The sequence below is a fragment of the Tenrec ecaudatus genome, chromosome 16 (genome assembly GCF_050624435.1).
Source record: "Tenrec ecaudatus isolate mTenEca1 chromosome 16, mTenEca1.hap1, whole genome shotgun sequence".
NCBI classification, from domain to species: Eukaryota; Metazoa; Chordata; class Mammalia; order Afrosoricida; family Tenrecidae; genus Tenrec; species Tenrec ecaudatus.
This window is the reverse complement of record NC_134545.1, coordinates 10,189,241-10,205,137: the sequence shown is the minus strand read 5'-3', so window position 1 is coordinate 10,205,137 and position 15,897 is coordinate 10,189,241. Positions and strand designations below refer to the sequence as shown.

Below are 15,897 nucleotides of genomic sequence, written 5' to 3'. Positions count from 1 at the left end.
GGGTTGGAGCTGACTCAGCAGCCAACCACAGCCGTGCTGCCCTGCTGCTCCGAGGGGCACCCAGCTTCCGGCGGGCGCCTGGCACCCAGCAAGACTTAAGTCAGGGATGACAAACATGAAAACTATGAATGTATGAATCAGGCTGCTGGATGCCCAGTGCAGGTGGCCTCCTGTGTGACCCAGCACGAGGGGGCTGTGTCACAGCGTCCACTTGACAGGAGGGTCCCCACAGCGATAGGTGGGGGACTCTGGCCCAGGGACACCTGCTTTTGTGCCCCCTGGGCTCGGTGGCGTGTCTCATGCCTGATAAGGGTCCCCCAGGGGGAGGGGACACGGGAAGGTATTTCCAGAGGGTGACCTGAGTCCTCAGGCAGGCGGGAGGGTTATTAATAGCTTTAGGGGGGAGGGGGAGTTTGCTCCAGCCAGGCTCCGCCTGAGAAGGAGCCAAGGGCGGAGCTGGCGGCGGCAGCGGGGGAGGAGAGAGTGTCCGGAGCAGGGAGGAGGCCGGCTAAAGTGGGAGGCCACAGCCCCTCCCAGTCCAGCTGTTCCCTCAGCTGATTCTCCCGGGCTGGATCATCACCTCCGAATACGAGGGTGACAGGACGGGTTTTGCAGAACCCGCCTCCAGCCTCCAGCCCCAGATAAATAGCAGCCTCCCGGCCCAGGAGCAGCGAGAAGTTTCTAGGCTCAACCCCAGAGTTGATTAAGCTCCTGGCTCCCTGGCCCTAGCGGCACTGGCTGTGAGCCTGGACAGCCTGGCGGACAGACAGACGGGGTGGCTTGCTGATTTCTGGTGAGGCCGGTGAGAGGAGCTCTCTGTGATCGCTCAAACCCGCAGGGCCCCGCTGCCTGTAAGACTGCGGGATACGGAATCCCTGGGGGCTGGGATCAATCAACCAGTGGTCGCCTGTCTTGGCAGTGGATAGTTCTGCTTCGGGCGCCCGGCAGAAGAGCAGCCTTCCTGTGACGGAACACTATCCCACCGCCACCACCTCGCGCGTGCCCTTGGCAGGGGCTCCCTCTCGCTGAGCCTCAGTTTCCCTCCAGCTCGGCAGCACCATGGCCGACGGCCAGATGCCCTTCTCCTGCCACTACCCCAGCCGCCTCCGCCGAGACCCCTTCCGGGACTCAGCTCTCTCCTCCCGTCTGCTGGACGACGGCTTCGGCATGGATCCCTTCCCTGACGACCTCACCGCTTCCTGGCCCGACTGGGCCCTGCCCCGGCTCTCCTCGGGCTGGCCGGGCACCCTGAGGCCGGGCATGGTGCCCCGAGGGTCAACCACCTCAGCTAGGTTCGGGGTGCCTGCAGAGGGCAGGAGCCCCCCGCCTTTCCCTGGGGAGCCCTGGAAGGTGTGTGTGAACGTGCACAGCTTCAAGCCCGAGGAGCTGCTAGTGAAGACCAAGGATGGCTATGTGGAGGTGTCTGGTGAGTCCGGGCCCAGGGAGGGAGGACTCCCCCAGGAACTGCCTAGTATCCTGAGTGAGCGGGGCAGGGGCAGGCCGTGGTGACACCAAGTCCCAGGTGACTTCAGGGCTGAGGAATGCAGCCCGCAGAGCTACCGTATGGCGAAGCTCCCCCTCCCCCACTACACCCGCCCAGCCTTGGGGGTGGGGGGGCCTGTGTGTGAGATACCCACAGGGGCCAGGCAGGAAGGCAGAAACCGCCCCAGAGAAGGCCACCCGAAGAATGGGCTGAACAACAGGTGGGGACTAGAGAGAGCAAAGAAGAAACAGGGCACACAGCAGGGTGTGGAAGGGACACTTGGACGGGAAGCCATGACCGTGTGGGTGACCATCATGGGTCCTGAGCAGCCTTGCTTGTCACTGAGGCCCCACAGAGCTGTCCTGTCCTCAACCAGCAACAGCCCCAAGCAGTCCCCGCAGCAGCAGCAGCAGTCCAGGGAGATGTGCAGAAACTGAGGCACAGAGCAGTTAGGAAAAATAGGTATTCAATGTCTCCTCATTGCAGTGTTAGTACTCCCTGTCCCCAGGAGGCCCCATCTCCAATCCCATTGTGCAGTCCAGGTGACTGAGGGGTAGGGGACAGTCCAAGGTCACACAGTGAGTCAGCATCCAGGGCCTGTCCGGCCTGGGGAAGGGCAAGCTCTGGGGACTGGGAAAGAGGAGGCACCGGGACCCGGAGCTCAGCTCCCAGGAGCCACACAAAAAGCTTTCTCTTGCTTCCCTACCAATTAAGGCTCCATTAAAAAGAGCATGTTTCTGGCAGAGGCCTGGCAGCCAGAAAAATCAATAAAAGTGGCTGCCGAGACTGGCAGGACAGGGACAAGCCCTGGCAGCATTCAGGGGACTTTCAAAGGCAAGCAGGCTGAATGGTAAACATCAGAGGCCTGGGGAGGCCATGACAGTGGGAGACCCGCAGGGGCTGCTTGCTGGGCTGGGCTGAGCTGGCTGAGGGGCAGCTGGGCTGGCGGGACAGTCCAGGGCCAGTTCCGAGCCTGATGCTGCCACAAGCTGACTGGATATGCACCCGGGTTAACCTCTCCACACCTCAGTTTCCTTCCTTGGAAATGGGCTCAGTGTGGCGATCCCTTACCAGGACTGCTGTGCAGAGTGAGGGTGGACAGGCTGCTTGGCCTCTGAGCAGTCTGTCTGGCTACTGCTGCTGCCGTTATTAAAGGGCCTGGCGCAGCCCCCTATACATCATATATGGTAGCCACTGGGCCAAAACCCCAGCACCGTAGTTCATGAACAGAATATATCAAACACACTGCCATCGAGTCAATTCTGACTCCCAGAGGACTTTATACCAGCCTTCTGAGACTGTCAGCATTCACAGGAACGGGTTGCCCTGCCTTTAGCTAGATGGATGTGGACAGGTTCTGAGCCTCGGTTTTCCCAGCAGCAGGATGGGAACGGTGGCACTCTCCCTCCCGCAAGGCTGCAGGGACGACCACGGACAGGCAGACAACTCGAGGCAGTATCTTCAGAGAGTCTGTAGAAGGGAGCTAGTTGACAGCACTGGCCTGGAGCCCCCCTCCCCAACCCCACTATGACAGAATCCCAGAAGCACGCAGGCCAGAGCTGAGGGGCTCCCACACCTCAAGGTGCCAGGCCACTCCTCTGTCCAAACTAGAGAGCTTAACCTCCATCCCTGGTTCTCAACAGGTGAGGCCTGGCAGCGCCGGGCCTGGAGCCCAGCTTGAGGTGAACCGTGGCGTTTCAGTTTCTCTCTCTGTCAAATGGGGACGCTGGATGCTTAAATAGGACACGGATTTGGGCAAAACCTATTTAGGCTGTAAAATACCTCACACCCGTACCATGAGCAATCTCAGCCTAACCATCTCCAAGTCTCCTAAGTGTATGTGCAGGGCATCTCTTACAAGGGGTTTAAAGGGACGTCTCCCGGTGACTATCAATCCATCGATCCAGGAGCACCCACTTTACACTGAACCCTGGGCCTAGACATAGTCTGGCTCCCTCGTTCTGCACGAGGACCTGCAGGCGACCGCCATTTGATAGAGGGGACAACTGAGGTTCACCTGAGATGCCTCGCTTCTCTGAGATTCAAAGCCACACCTGCCTGCACTGCTCCTGCTCAGGATGACTAGGCCCAGTTCTGTGTGGGCCTGCCCAGTCTGACCACCTCCAGGGCCTCAGCTCCACCACCACTCTCACTGGGAGGGGAAGCCACCACTGTGCCAAACCACTGGGTCCAAGGTGTTGCTTGGGCATCGGAGAAACCAGAACAGGGCCAGGTGGTCCCTCCCCTGGCCTCGGCTGCCCCTAGCAGATCTGGTGCCAGATGAAACAAATCTAAGAGCAGGTCTCTACCCTACAGGTCTTATCCGAGCTCTGCCTTTGCTAATGGAGCTTGTGAATCTCAGGACTGTGGCTGCCGACTAGGCAAGCTTCATGGTGTCTCACCACCGCCCTTCTGCACCCCACCCTGCAGCCTCCAGCCAAAAGATGTTCCCTTCATGGGCCTTTGGGCCAGTCGTGGCCAAGGAAGAGACTGGAAAGCCCTGCGGCCTTATCCCCCTCACCCTCTCCATAATCCCTGGGCCTGGGCCTGGGCCAGGACCTTCCCTGGAAACAGTACTCCTTTCTTCAGCTGGGGGTAGCGCTCGCTCCTGGCCGCTCCCTGTCAACCTCTGAGGCAGGAACAGGAAGGACAGCTTTGAGAGCCACTGGCGTCCCCTGGCCTCTAGCCGGTGATTTTTTACAAAGAAACCGTAGGCGTGCCTGGTTTCCATCTATAAACCTGGAGTATGTTAATGGCTTTAGAAAATGCAGGTCGGAAACAAAATAGTAAAGTAAAACTCACCCATAATCTTTAAACTAGCCCCTCCCCAACCAATCTGCATACCCAAACATAGGCAAATGAAACTCCAAGATGGTCCACCTGTTAACACTCTTTCGGCCAGACAACTCCTTCCCCAGACTCCTTTTTAATGGAAATCTCAGAGCTGCATGTCCCTGTTCCTCGGACATCCTCCTGAAGCAAGACTTCAGGGAAAGGTCAGGGATCAGACTGGACTTCCGGGAAGCAACCCCTCTCTCAAACGTCAACAGAAACTACAGGTACTGGTCATCAAGGAGTGTCCATATTACACCTTATGGCATCTCCCAGGAGCGCAGCCAGGTGGGGAGCGTCACCCCACTTCAGAGAGGAATCAACTGAGGTTCAGAGAAGATCCGAGCAGTCCGAGGCTAAGGGCTCAGTACAAACACCCAGCCCCCTGGCCCATCTTTGAGCTTCTGAAGCTTTGCCCCATTCCATCAAAGCTGGGTGACCGTGGGCAAGTCCCTTGACCCCTCTCAGCTTCCCATTTCCCAGTCCACACGGTGGTGACGACTCAGGTGCCTCCCTTCACACGGAGGCTGCTGCGGGGACAAGTGCAGGGGTGCTTTGAACAGTGGTTGGCACCGGCAGGAAGGGTTGGCTGGAGTTATTTTTGTCTTCTTCAAGTGGTATTGCCAGGGCAGCAACTCTCTCTGAGGAGGATTCCCGGATGCAGAAGGGCTGAGTCAGAGCCATGTCCTCTCCCCAGGGGAGGCAGGCCTTGTGAAGCCGGGGCTTTAGGGAGGTGACTGGCTGGAGCGGCTCTGGCCGCAGCTAGTGGTCATGGGCTTGGCAGCGCAGAAGCCATCCTCATTCACAGAAGGGCATGTTCTGGCGAGGCTGATATCCCGGTGCAAAAGCAAATGCGTTTCTGTAAACAGACCCCCCCCCTTCCTGCCCTGCGAGAAAGACAATCGACTGGCAGAGCCTGTCCTGGGAGCAACTTGGCAGCGCAGATCAAGTCTCAGGAATCCTGGGCCTTGGCACTGACCTGAGAGACATGGTTGGCCCGGTGAGCAGATAGATGGCCATGCAGTCAGGGCTGCTCAGTGTTGGAGACCCCGCCCTCAATGCCCAGGGCCAGGGACCCTCGGCCAGGCTGACTCTGTGTGCTGAGCAGCCAAAGAGCACCCAGCCAGGAACACTTGATGCCATAAGAGGGTGGGGGGGGGAGAGGGAAGAATTATCACGCACTAGCAATTTTAAAATGCAATGTACAGAGTGATGCCGTTCGAGAGAACACGGAATAGGCTATAAGACTCAGGGAGGGCCTGTGCTTGCCCTTCAATGGAAGGTAAGTTTGCCTCCCTTTGAAAGGACGGCACCAAGGCCTCTTGGCAAGGAACTCTTCATGACAAGCGCCTTCACGGGCTGCCTGTGCGGCTTTTCTTGAATTGACCACCACTCCCACCCCGCCCCCGGCCCAAATGAACCACTGCCATCAAGTCGATTCGAACTCACAGCAACAGCACAGGGCCGAGCAGAACTCCTCTCAGTGGAAGCAGCCAGCCTCCTCTTTCTTCCCTGGAGCAGCTGACTTTGAAGTCAGCAGCCCAAGATTTAACCCCTCCCTGCTGCCTAAGAACCATCGGCCCTACTCTGACTCACTGACCGATTCCACTTAAAAGACTTAAAAAAGTCACGGGTAGGTGTGATCTTCTTCTTACCCTGGGACTGCCTGTCCATCACAGAGGTGTTTCTAAGAACCACAGAGGAGTCTGGAACGACTTATGCAAAACCACCATCAGTGGTTTCTCCAGGGTGGTGGGATGATGGGTGCTTTCGATTTATTTTCTTCTCTCTTTTTTCCCTAAATATCCCAACCCCCACAATACATTTACCTTATAATGATGAAAAGGTTATTAGCAAAGAGATAACTACCAGTTTGGGTTTAAAAATTTTTTTAATTAAAAGATAATTTTATGAGGGGCTCTTACAAATCCATACATCAATCGTATCCAGCCAATCTGTACATATGTCGCCATCATCTGCTCTAGGTACGTTCTAGTTGAGCTCTTAGTATCAGCACCTCTTCTTTCCCTCCCTTGGTTTGTTGTGTGTGTTTTTAATGACAACAACAAAGTGGACTGCAGAAGGCGACTCCAGCCCAGAATGTTCCCTGCCGTGCAGGCTCGGAAGCCTGCAGAGCGGGCTCCGGAATGTGGCCTGGCCAGCAAGGGTGTAACATGATCGGCTAACAGCCCTCTGCGTCCCAGCCCCGTCGTTTGTTTAAAGAAAACTAGAGACTGTGCCCATGAAAGGAAAGAACAGTGGGGAGGGGCTGAGAGGATCAGAATTTCTCATATAAGTCACAGGATGAAAGCCAGTGTGGGCCCACTCTTCTTTATGAATCCACCTTCTCCCTCCTGCTCCCCCGGACGTGCCGGGGCACGTGGACTGTCACAGCTGTGGCATCTAATCTCGTGTCCTTTCCCGAGGACAAACAGTTCATGTGCTAGGCTGCTGAGCCAGACTCGGGAGACTCAAGCCTGCTTGGAGAAAAGGAGCCACAGAAAGGCCTTTGGGAGCAAGTGTTTCTCGGAGCCAGGGGCACTGTGAGTTGTAAGGAACTAAAGCCATTGTTGACCTCAGGACTTCAACTCCCCTCTTCCCTACCGCCCATCCCTGGATGGCATGTGACAGAGGGGCAAGCCCACAGAGCAGGTTGGCAGGGAGGGTGTCGTAGGCACAGGGGAGAAACTCCGGCAGTAGGTATAACCAGCAGCCTGGGGCCTAAGCTTTCCTACAATGAACGGGCCCAGTGGGGCCATTCAGCTGCATTCGGCAGTGATGCAGTCAGCTGCTAACCATTAGCCGCTAAAGGAAAGAGACAAGTTCAAAGTCACCCACAGCTGCTCCACAGGAGAAAGCCCTGCCCTGGGCTCCTGTAGTGATGGGGTCCAGGAAGTCCTTGGGGCGGGGGTTGGGGGGGGCAGTTCTAGTCCACCCCCTGGAGATTGCTGGGGATTGAACATCAACTGGACAACAACAGAGAGCCGCTTCCATCCACGGCAAAGGCCTCCTACCTACCCGCCACCTTCCTCCATCCTCTTGGTCGGCCTGGGGTGCGGGCTGCACTGGGCTCGCGTGTCAGATGAGGGGCCTAAGGCTCGGGAAAGCCACAGAGCGAGGCAGGAGCAGGCTCGGTATTTGAGTCGTGGCCAGAGTGCCATCCACGGGGTGTGGACACTGACATAGGACTCATTCCCTTCCCATCCAGGCAAACACGAGGAGAAGCAGCAAGAAGGTGGTATCGTTTCCAAGAACTTCACAAAGAAAATCCAGTAAGTAAAGCCCCGAGCAGAGTCCCGGGGCCAGACCACCCTTCAGGGGCTCCAGGTCCGGCTGAGGGCAGCACTCAGCCCCCACCCAGAAAGGCCGGCGGACCTGCTTCTCAAAGGAACAATCCCATGGGGCCAGCTTTCCTTTGCACCCAAGAGGCCACCTGCTGGGAGTGAGGCGACTCCTAGGCCACTTGTTTGTTGGTTTGCCCTCCATGAGAGTAAGAGAGGCTTAGGAAAGTCTCTCATTTCCCTGCCCCCACAGCTTCTTTGGACGTCCCCTCGTACTCTGTATGTCCAGTGAAGGTTTGCACAGTTCAGACTCCTGCTCAGCAGTGGCATCCACCCAAGTGGTCCAGCAGGGTGACTGTGACTTGGAAGCCCCAGCTCATGATTTCAGGGTGGGGCAGGGGAAGCGAGGGTCTGGGGCCTGAGATCGAGGCTCTCTCTCTCTCTCACCCTGCCCTGGCGATACTCCAAGGAGTGGAGGATGGATCTGTGAAGCCCAAGGGGATGGTATGTCTGTGCAAACCTGCCACAGGACCGACCCCCAGAGGGAGTGGGAGGGCACACCATTGGTGGCCGCTCACCTGCCCCTGTGCCGTGCACACTGGGCGGCAACAGTTTCATCCTGTGGCAGAGTTACCCGATCCACACACGGAGATGCAGCAGGCTACTCTGGCCTGTGTGTGAGGCAAAGAGGGACTGTCCGTGCCCATCAAGGGAGCCCCTCTCTGAAGCCCCCATATGTGACCGGATATCTTGGGGAGGCTGCCTGCTCTACCTGCCCCGCAGCATCCACCAAATTGCAAGAGAGCCCAAAAGACGTCCTCCCGTCAGGGTGAGGGGTTGGAGCAAAGGGAGGGGAAGCTGTGCCAGGGGAAGAGAGGAAGGAAGGGTGGAGTCGGTGGGATTCATGGGCACCACCAGATGGCCAGGCTGAGCCGGGAAACCAAGCCACATGAAGCCCCTTCCTAGCAAGGGCCGTGGGGAGAGCAGGGCTGCCGGTGAAGAGCAGCTGCCTCACCAAAGCAAGTAAGAACACCAACAGGTCACCCGTGCCTCCGCCTGCTCCCGGCAGCCCCGTGTGTCCGAGGAGAGCCATCCACCGCGAGGCTGTAAATAAAGAGTTGCAGCCTCTAAACCCCCCGGGGGCAGTTCTGCGCTGCCCTATACGGCCCCAACCAGTCAGAATCGACTCATGGCAGTGCGTTGACTGGGGAGGCCTCCAGGGAAACAGGGGCTTGGGGGTCACAGGCCACTAACGTGGCTTTGGACAGAGGCTCTTCAGTTGGCATTCAGCATCGCAGCGCGTCTGGTTGTTGCCACAGAACTAGCCACTGACTAGTCGTGACCTGTGGGCCGCTCACAGTTAAGCCACGGATGGTTAGGTAGCCGAAAAGTAAGTGGTTCAATAAACCCGAGGCCTGCGACCTGCACCTGAAGGACCAATGGGTTCTACTCTGCACACACCCGGGGGTCAGCAAGAATCAGAAGGGACTGGGTGAACAATAACCACTCACCATGGGTTACTCGGAGCACCCCCGCCCACCCCAACCACCGCCCCGTGCCCACCCCGGCAAAGTTGCCGTCTAGCCTAGCACCTCAGCACACAGCCTGGCTGGTCATTAAACAGCTCCCATCTTAGCCCTTCGCCGAGGGCAGTCTGGTTGTGCAGGGATGGGTGGGAGTGGGGAACCGGGAACAACGTGCTGAGTCCTCGTGCCCTCCAGGCAGGGGCTGCGGCAGGGTGAAAGGGTGTGTGGGACCACTCGGGGCCCATGGGAAAGGAGACTAAGAGCAGCACACGGAAGAGCTGTGGGGACCGGGAGAGCCTCCGAGCAGCCTGTCCCCTAGGATGGCCTTGGGTGGGTCTCAGGAGGTCTCCTTGGCTCTCCCAGAACAAACCATGTCCTTAGAGGGCAGGGAGGCCCCTAAAACCGGGCAGGGAACTGAAGAGGTCCCCATGGTGTGCCCCCTCCGGCCAAGACATCTGTCCCCCCACACTCAGGCCTGTGCAAAAGGCCTCACTTGACTGCGGAGAGGGAGTGGTCTTAGAGCGCACCCCTCAAGTTGGGGCAGGGCAAGAAGGATCGAACTCGAACACACACACACACACACACACACACACACACACACACACACACACACACACCCTCTCTTACTATCAGTTCCATCTCACAGAGCTGATTCCCGTGGGGTTCTGAGACAGTGAAGTGTTAAAGAAGTAGAAAGCCTCATCTCTCTATGGTGCCCTGGTGGTTCTGAACTGCTGACCTTGAGGGTAGCAGTCCAATGGGCAACTCACTAAGCCACCAGGGCTCCTACGGACCTCTGGTCTCCTCCCTACCCTAGGGCTATTTTTCTAAGCTCCATAAGAGAACAGAGAACAGAGAGAGAGAGAGAGAGAGAGAGAGAGAGAGAGAGAGAGAGAGAGAGAGAGAGAGAGAGAGAGAGAGAGTTTGAGGGGGGGACCACAGGAAGCCAAGGATGGCTGGAGAATGTGCCACATTGTGACGTAACGGTGACCCTTTGCTGCTGCTTGCCCCGCCTCTTCCCAGATGTCAGCTCTGCCACTCACAGACACCTACTGTGTCCCAGGAGCTGTGCTGAGCTTAATGAGTGTAGTTTCACTTACAGAAGCCCTCTAGAGTAGATACAACTAAACCTCTTCTATGGGTTGAGGACACCGAGGCTCAGAAGGATGCCATAAACCTGCCAATCACGCAGCTAGCAGACCCAGGATTTGAACGTAAGACACCACATCATCAAAGCCCATGAGCTTTCCCTTCTGCTAAACAAACAAGCATCCCTAACTGAATTGCCATCAAGTGAACGCCGCTGCCTCCTAGCGGCCCTATAGAACAGAGCAGAACTGCCCCGGTGGGTTTCCAAGGCTAGACATGTTCACCAGAGCAGAAAGCCTCGTCTTTCTCCTGCAGAGTGCCTGGTGAGTTTGAACTGCTGACCTTTAACAGCCCCCAAGACAACCCACAGTTACACCAGGGCTCTGATGGAGGCTTCGACCTAGCACCTCTGCAGGCCCTGTGTCTACCTTCTCGTTTGCAGATGAGAAAACAAGTTGAAAGCCCCACCAGTTGGGACAGGGCCGGGATCCAAACCCAGCCTCTCCAGAACCCAAGCAAGGGGTGAAAAGAAGGTGCAAGTTGCACTAGAAGACTAAACATGGCTTTGTGCTTCCTCTTAGGCTTCCTCTGGAGGTGGACCCTGCGACGGTATTTGCCTCGCTTTCCCCAGAGGGCCTGCTGATCATCGAAGCACCCCAGGTGCCCCCGTACTCAACATTTGGAGACAGCAGTTTCAACAGCGAGCTTCCCCAAGACAGCCAGGAGGTCACCTGCACCTGAGAAGCCAGCCTAGGCCTGTCCTTGTTCCCTCCGCAAGCCCAGGGTGCGCACGCCACCTTAGCCGAGCGCGCGCATGTAGTGTGATCAACATGTTGGGGGGAGGTGGATGGGCTCGGCCACAGGTTCCCTGGGCTATGTAGTTGTAGGTTTCCCCGTAAGAGGCCAGGATGGGCAGGCTGTGCTCGGTTGCATTAGGCCAAAATGCGGGGAGGTGTTTTTTTTTTCTGCCTTTACCTTTTCTATCATGATGAAAATATACATTCGAGAGCATCCAGCAAACAGAAAGGGGACGTCACATTTCACTTTGTATCCCACCTTAGAACTTAACGCTCTTCCCTGGGGACCGAGCCATCACCTAGATTCCTGTTCCAGACTCCCAGTTCCCCACTGACCCATGCTCAGGTGGAGGGAGCCCATCGGCTCATCCCACTGTGTTCCTACAGCTCTGACCTACAGGTCTGGCGTCCCCGCTGAGCCCAGGAAAATAGAGAGTGCCTCTGCTCTCGATCCAGGCTCTGACAGCACGGTTCCAGACTGGCACGCCCCTGGGACCCTGGAAGTGCCCCACATGACTCTCTGGCTAACCCCCCGCCCCACCTTGCTTGTATCCCTGTTTCTAAATTGGGGTTTCTACTGAGGAGGAAAGCTCTAGATAGCCGCCCCTCCAGGAACCAAGCTGAGGCCAGACAGCCCGGGAGGCAGGCTCGGGGCACTGTGTCTATGGGTGGATGTACGTGTCGTTATTAGTTGAGTTGTACCATTGTCTAGGGGACAGATAACAGTTAGTAATAACAGCAATAATAAAGGAATTGATGTTCTTAGCTTGTGTGCTTTTTTAAAAATGAGGGACTAAGTCCTATTGTCGAGAATTTATTATTAGGCACGCTTGCAGCTGCAAAGCATCATGCCCAACAATGGTCCGAGTGACAGACGTCTGTGGTTTACTGTCGCAGGCATCCCTCCATCTCGGACAAGTCCACTGAGGCTGCAGCTGTGCCTGAGAGATGGCTGGGCAGCTCCAAAGGACCCTGTCCTCATGTGACAGCGTCCGCCGCCACCCACCCACCCACGTGCTGCTGTGGGGTCAATTCCAACTCAGACTGTACCCTGAATGGGTTCACTCAGCTGTAAATGTTCATGGGAACAGAGAGCCTCATCTTCCTCCTGCTGTGCAGCTGATGGGTTTGAACTGCTGATCTTGGGGTTACCAGCCTAACCCCGAACCCAAACTTACTACCCTCAAGTTGATCCAAACTCAGTGACCCAAGTGGACAGGGGAGAACTGCCCCTGCGGGGTTCCCTCTTTAAAGGAGTAGGAGGCTCATCTTTGTGCCACGGAGCTGCCGGTGGTTGTGACCTGCTGACCTCGTGGTTAGAAGCCCAGCTGTAACCCAGGACACCACGGCGAGAAAGAGAGAATAAGGGGCAATGAGGTTTTCTCAAACGTTTCTCTTCGATGGGTGAACACCATCTTGTCCAGAAGCTCCTGGAAGGCTTAGCTCAGTGGCCCAAACCGGGTCATCACATGGCTATTCTGAGATCAATCCCTGGCAATGGGGAGAGAGAGGGCCCTGCTTCGCTGAGATGAGACAGCTGTGTCCGCTGGGCCGGGCACAGCATTCGGCCCCAGTGTGAACGCCATCCCCAGCCTCCGGATTGCCGGCGAGCCCCTGGACCTCTGCTCTTCCCAGCCCTCCATAGCTCCAGGTCCTCTCTCTGTGGCCACCACATGGCTGTAGCCAAAATAGCCGGCAGCCTCCCACACTCTCGTGCCAAAAGTCAAAGGCAACTCGTTTCCAGTCAATTCTCGACTATTCTGAAGAGTCCCTCTTGTTGGGGTGCAGTGCGAGTCATGTGATCAGCCCTGAGGCCAGCACAGTCCAAGCAAGCTGGGTTTTGATGGGTCAGACCTGGGTCATGGGCTCCCTCCCTCCCGGAACCCCCAGAGACCCCGTTGTTGTCAGTTGTCCCAGAGTGGGTTCTAGCTCACAGCCGCCTGCGTACAACAGAACAAACTCACTGCCTGGCCTGGCGCCACGGTCACGGTCAATGTGTCTGAGGTCACTGTCAGGACACTGGGTCCATCCAGCACACACTGAGGGTCTCCCTCTTTTTTGCTGACTCTCACACTTTGCCATCCCCGATGTCCTTAGGAATCGGTCACTCCTGCTAATGGGTCGATATTGATTTCACAACCAAGGCCCTGAGGCCAGCAGAAGAGAAGCTGGTCACATCGTGGTGAACGAGCAGCTCGCCAAGCCACCTGCTTTCAGGAAGAACTGAGGAGGAGCTGCCGGGCTGGTGCTCAAGGTCACCTCTAAACTCTTGAGGGACAGCCTAATCCAGGGACTATTTCCTGAGCACCAGCTATGCACGGGTGCCTGTGCTGGGAGCCAGGGTGGAGGGAACCAGGAGCAGGCGCTCCCAGGCCACCCCCTGGAACTGAGGCACAGGGGGTGAGGGGGGATTAAGGACACTGCCCCCAAACCGCACAGCCAGGCAACCTGTCTCCAGAACCTTCGCGCTGAGCTGTTCTTCTAGCTAGCCTACCTTTCTCCCAACAACTGAGCCTGTCCAGGCAGATTTTGTCTTAGCAAGTGAGTCTCAGAGGTGGGAAAGGGGAGGTCTTTCGAATGGGGATGGGTGGGGGAGAGAGGGAGGGCTCAAGAAGGGATTGCCCCAGGACAAGTCACCTCTGCCAGGTCTTGATGACCCGGAAGGCAGGAAGCAGTGGCAGCGACACCGGCCGAGGTAAGAGCAGCCACCACCACAGACAACAGTAACAACGCAGGAGCTAAGCAAACGTCCTTCTGCACTGCCATCCTTCTGCGGCTCCCCACTGTGCACAGGCTCCTTCAAAAGACCACCGACAAGAGGCTGCAGATCCCTGTCCCCAGCTTACCTCTCATCCACCCACCCTCTGCCCTCTGGCCCCACCTCACTTCTCTCTGATCTTCCCACAGGCAGGTCTCTTCTTGTTACTGGAACATTAACGATGCTCCCCAACCCACCCATCCTCACCCCACTTTCCTAGTTAATTCTCTGAGATCTCAGACTCCCAGCAGGCCGGCCTAAGCCCCACATTCCAATCCAACACGCTGCACCATAACGGCTTGGGTATTTGTGTATAATAATAAATAAAACCCCAAAACTGGCTTTAGCGACTCTGTTTTGGAGGGAGGAGGGTGGAGGCGGAGGACAAGGCTGTTATTACTGGTATGTCCATGCTGGGCCATTCCGTGGTGACACCCGTGGGCAAATAGCATGGAGAGTCACCTGGTGGATGGGACCCATGCAAACATGAATCTGCACCCGTGTTCAAGGGGAGAGGAACTGGTGCTATGGTGGGGGGGGGGGTCTGGACTGCAGTAGAACCTGGGTCGACAGCTTAAATAAGTGGCACACTCATTTTCTGCCTGTGATACAAAACTCACCAGCCAATCTGAGCCTTTAGGGAAATCTGATGCACCCACAGGCGCTTGGTGTGCGTGGTCTTTGGCAGAAACTGTTCAGAAAGATCTCTGAGATGAGACTGAGGGAAGCCGGAGCAAAGCGAATGGAGAGGAGAACTCTTGGGGGACAGGAGCTGGACGCTGGACAAGACCATGAGAACAGAAGGTCTCTTGGGGAGGACATGGGTAGGGGGGATGAGTCAGCTTCCCAATACCCAGCTTCACGTTAGTTCTCTACTATGCCCCTCACTCTGACCACCGTGCCTGACCCACAGGAGGTGTGTACGCCTTGCTGAGTGCCTGGATGGATGGTTAAAACAATCCAATCCCAACACTTGTCGATGGGTCCAGAGCCCTTCATGGCCTGGCTTCCGTCATCTGCCAATGTCCTCTCCTACAGCTTCTTCCCACGCTCACCAAACACCACCCTGCTTTCTGCCACTGCACACACACCACAGGACCTTTGTACGCTCTGGGTCGTCGGTCACCAACACTCTGCTCCCAGCTCTTTACCTGGGCTGCCCTCCTCCTGTCCTCATGTCTTCAGATGCCCCTCAAATTCAAATTCCTCCTCTGTGGAAAGGCCTCACAAATCCTGTCGTCCCTATGTAGTCCCTGGTGAATAAACCGATTCTCATGATGCTACAGACTTCAGCATTGCTAACCTTCTGTGAGCTTGGTTCTTAGAACGGAAGCTGCTCTCCATGCCCTGCTCCCAGCTGGCCCCGAGCATGCAGACTGGGAAAGGACAGGATCTTTGTCTGCTCTTATTCTTCACTTTGTCTTCAATGCCAAGGGCAGCACCTGGTACATCACAAACAATGGTTACTTACTGAGTGAGTGAATAGGTGAATGAAGGGTGAGGGTGTGTCACCTGGAAAATGAGGCCGAAGACGTGATCTCAACCTCAGAAATCTGACTCATTTAGTTCTGAGAAGCTCTGGCCCAGAGACACATGACTTAGCATGAACACACATGATCCGACCAAATGACCAGAGATGGCTGATCAAGAGACAGGGGAAGACTGCTCTGGGGCCTCCACTTGGATGGCACTGACCTCCCCTGCCCACCCCAACCCCTATGTGTCTGCCAGTCAGCAGGTGACCATCAGTGATATATGGAGATGACTTGATTTGATCTTGAAGGGAGGATACAAACGAATGCATTTTGAAATAAATTCTGGGAGCCAGGGACTGGGCCCTCCTCCTCCCACTGTCCCTTGGTGCTTCGCAGACTGTGCGCCATCGTGTGACAATCAGCACGGCCTCCTGCGTGAGCCAACACCTAGAGCTGTGGGACCTGGGGCCACGTCGGGTCTCACCCTGCAGTGTCCCCGGCCCGGAGCCTTGGGAAAGCACACAAACTCCAGGCTGCTGCTCAGCATGGCGGCGGGGAGTGGGGCTACAGCTGGGCCTTCCAAGACAATAGGGTGTCTTCCTACTCCAGGCCCTGCTGCTGGAGCCAATCACTGTGTGGGTTTGGGCTAGCAGTGC

General features: G+C 56.6%; 1 protein-coding gene across 1 annotated transcript; it reads left to right on the top strand.

Moving 5' to 3' along the window:
* The first annotated feature begins 530 nt into the window (after positions 1-530).
* HSPB8 (heat shock protein family B (small) member 8) lies at positions 531-11,773 on the top strand. Its single transcript, XM_075534037.1, has 3 exons — positions 531-1,426; positions 7,524-7,587; positions 10,793-11,773. The coding sequence occupies exons 1-3, from the start codon at positions 1,060-1,062 to the stop codon at positions 10,950-10,952; spliced, it is 591 nt and encodes a 196-aa protein (XP_075390152.1). The 5' UTR covers positions 531-1,059; the 3' UTR covers positions 10,953-11,773.
* Positions 11,774-15,897: the final 4,124 nt, after the last annotated feature.

Bases quoted from the DNA above. Each gene is read 5' to 3' on its own strand.
- HSPB8 (XM_075534037.1), top strand. From the start codon at position 1,060: ATGGCCGACGGCCAGATGCCCTTCTCCTGCCACTACCCCAGCCGCCTC. The intron at 1,427-7,523 runs GTGAGTCCGGGC...CTTCCCATCCAG, and splicing joins TGGCTATGTGGAGGTGTCTG to GCAAACACGAGGAGAAGCAG. The intron at 7,588-10,792 runs GTAAGTAAAGCC...GCTTCCTCTTAG, and splicing joins AACTTCACAAAGAAAATCCA to GCTTCCTCTGGAGGTGGACC.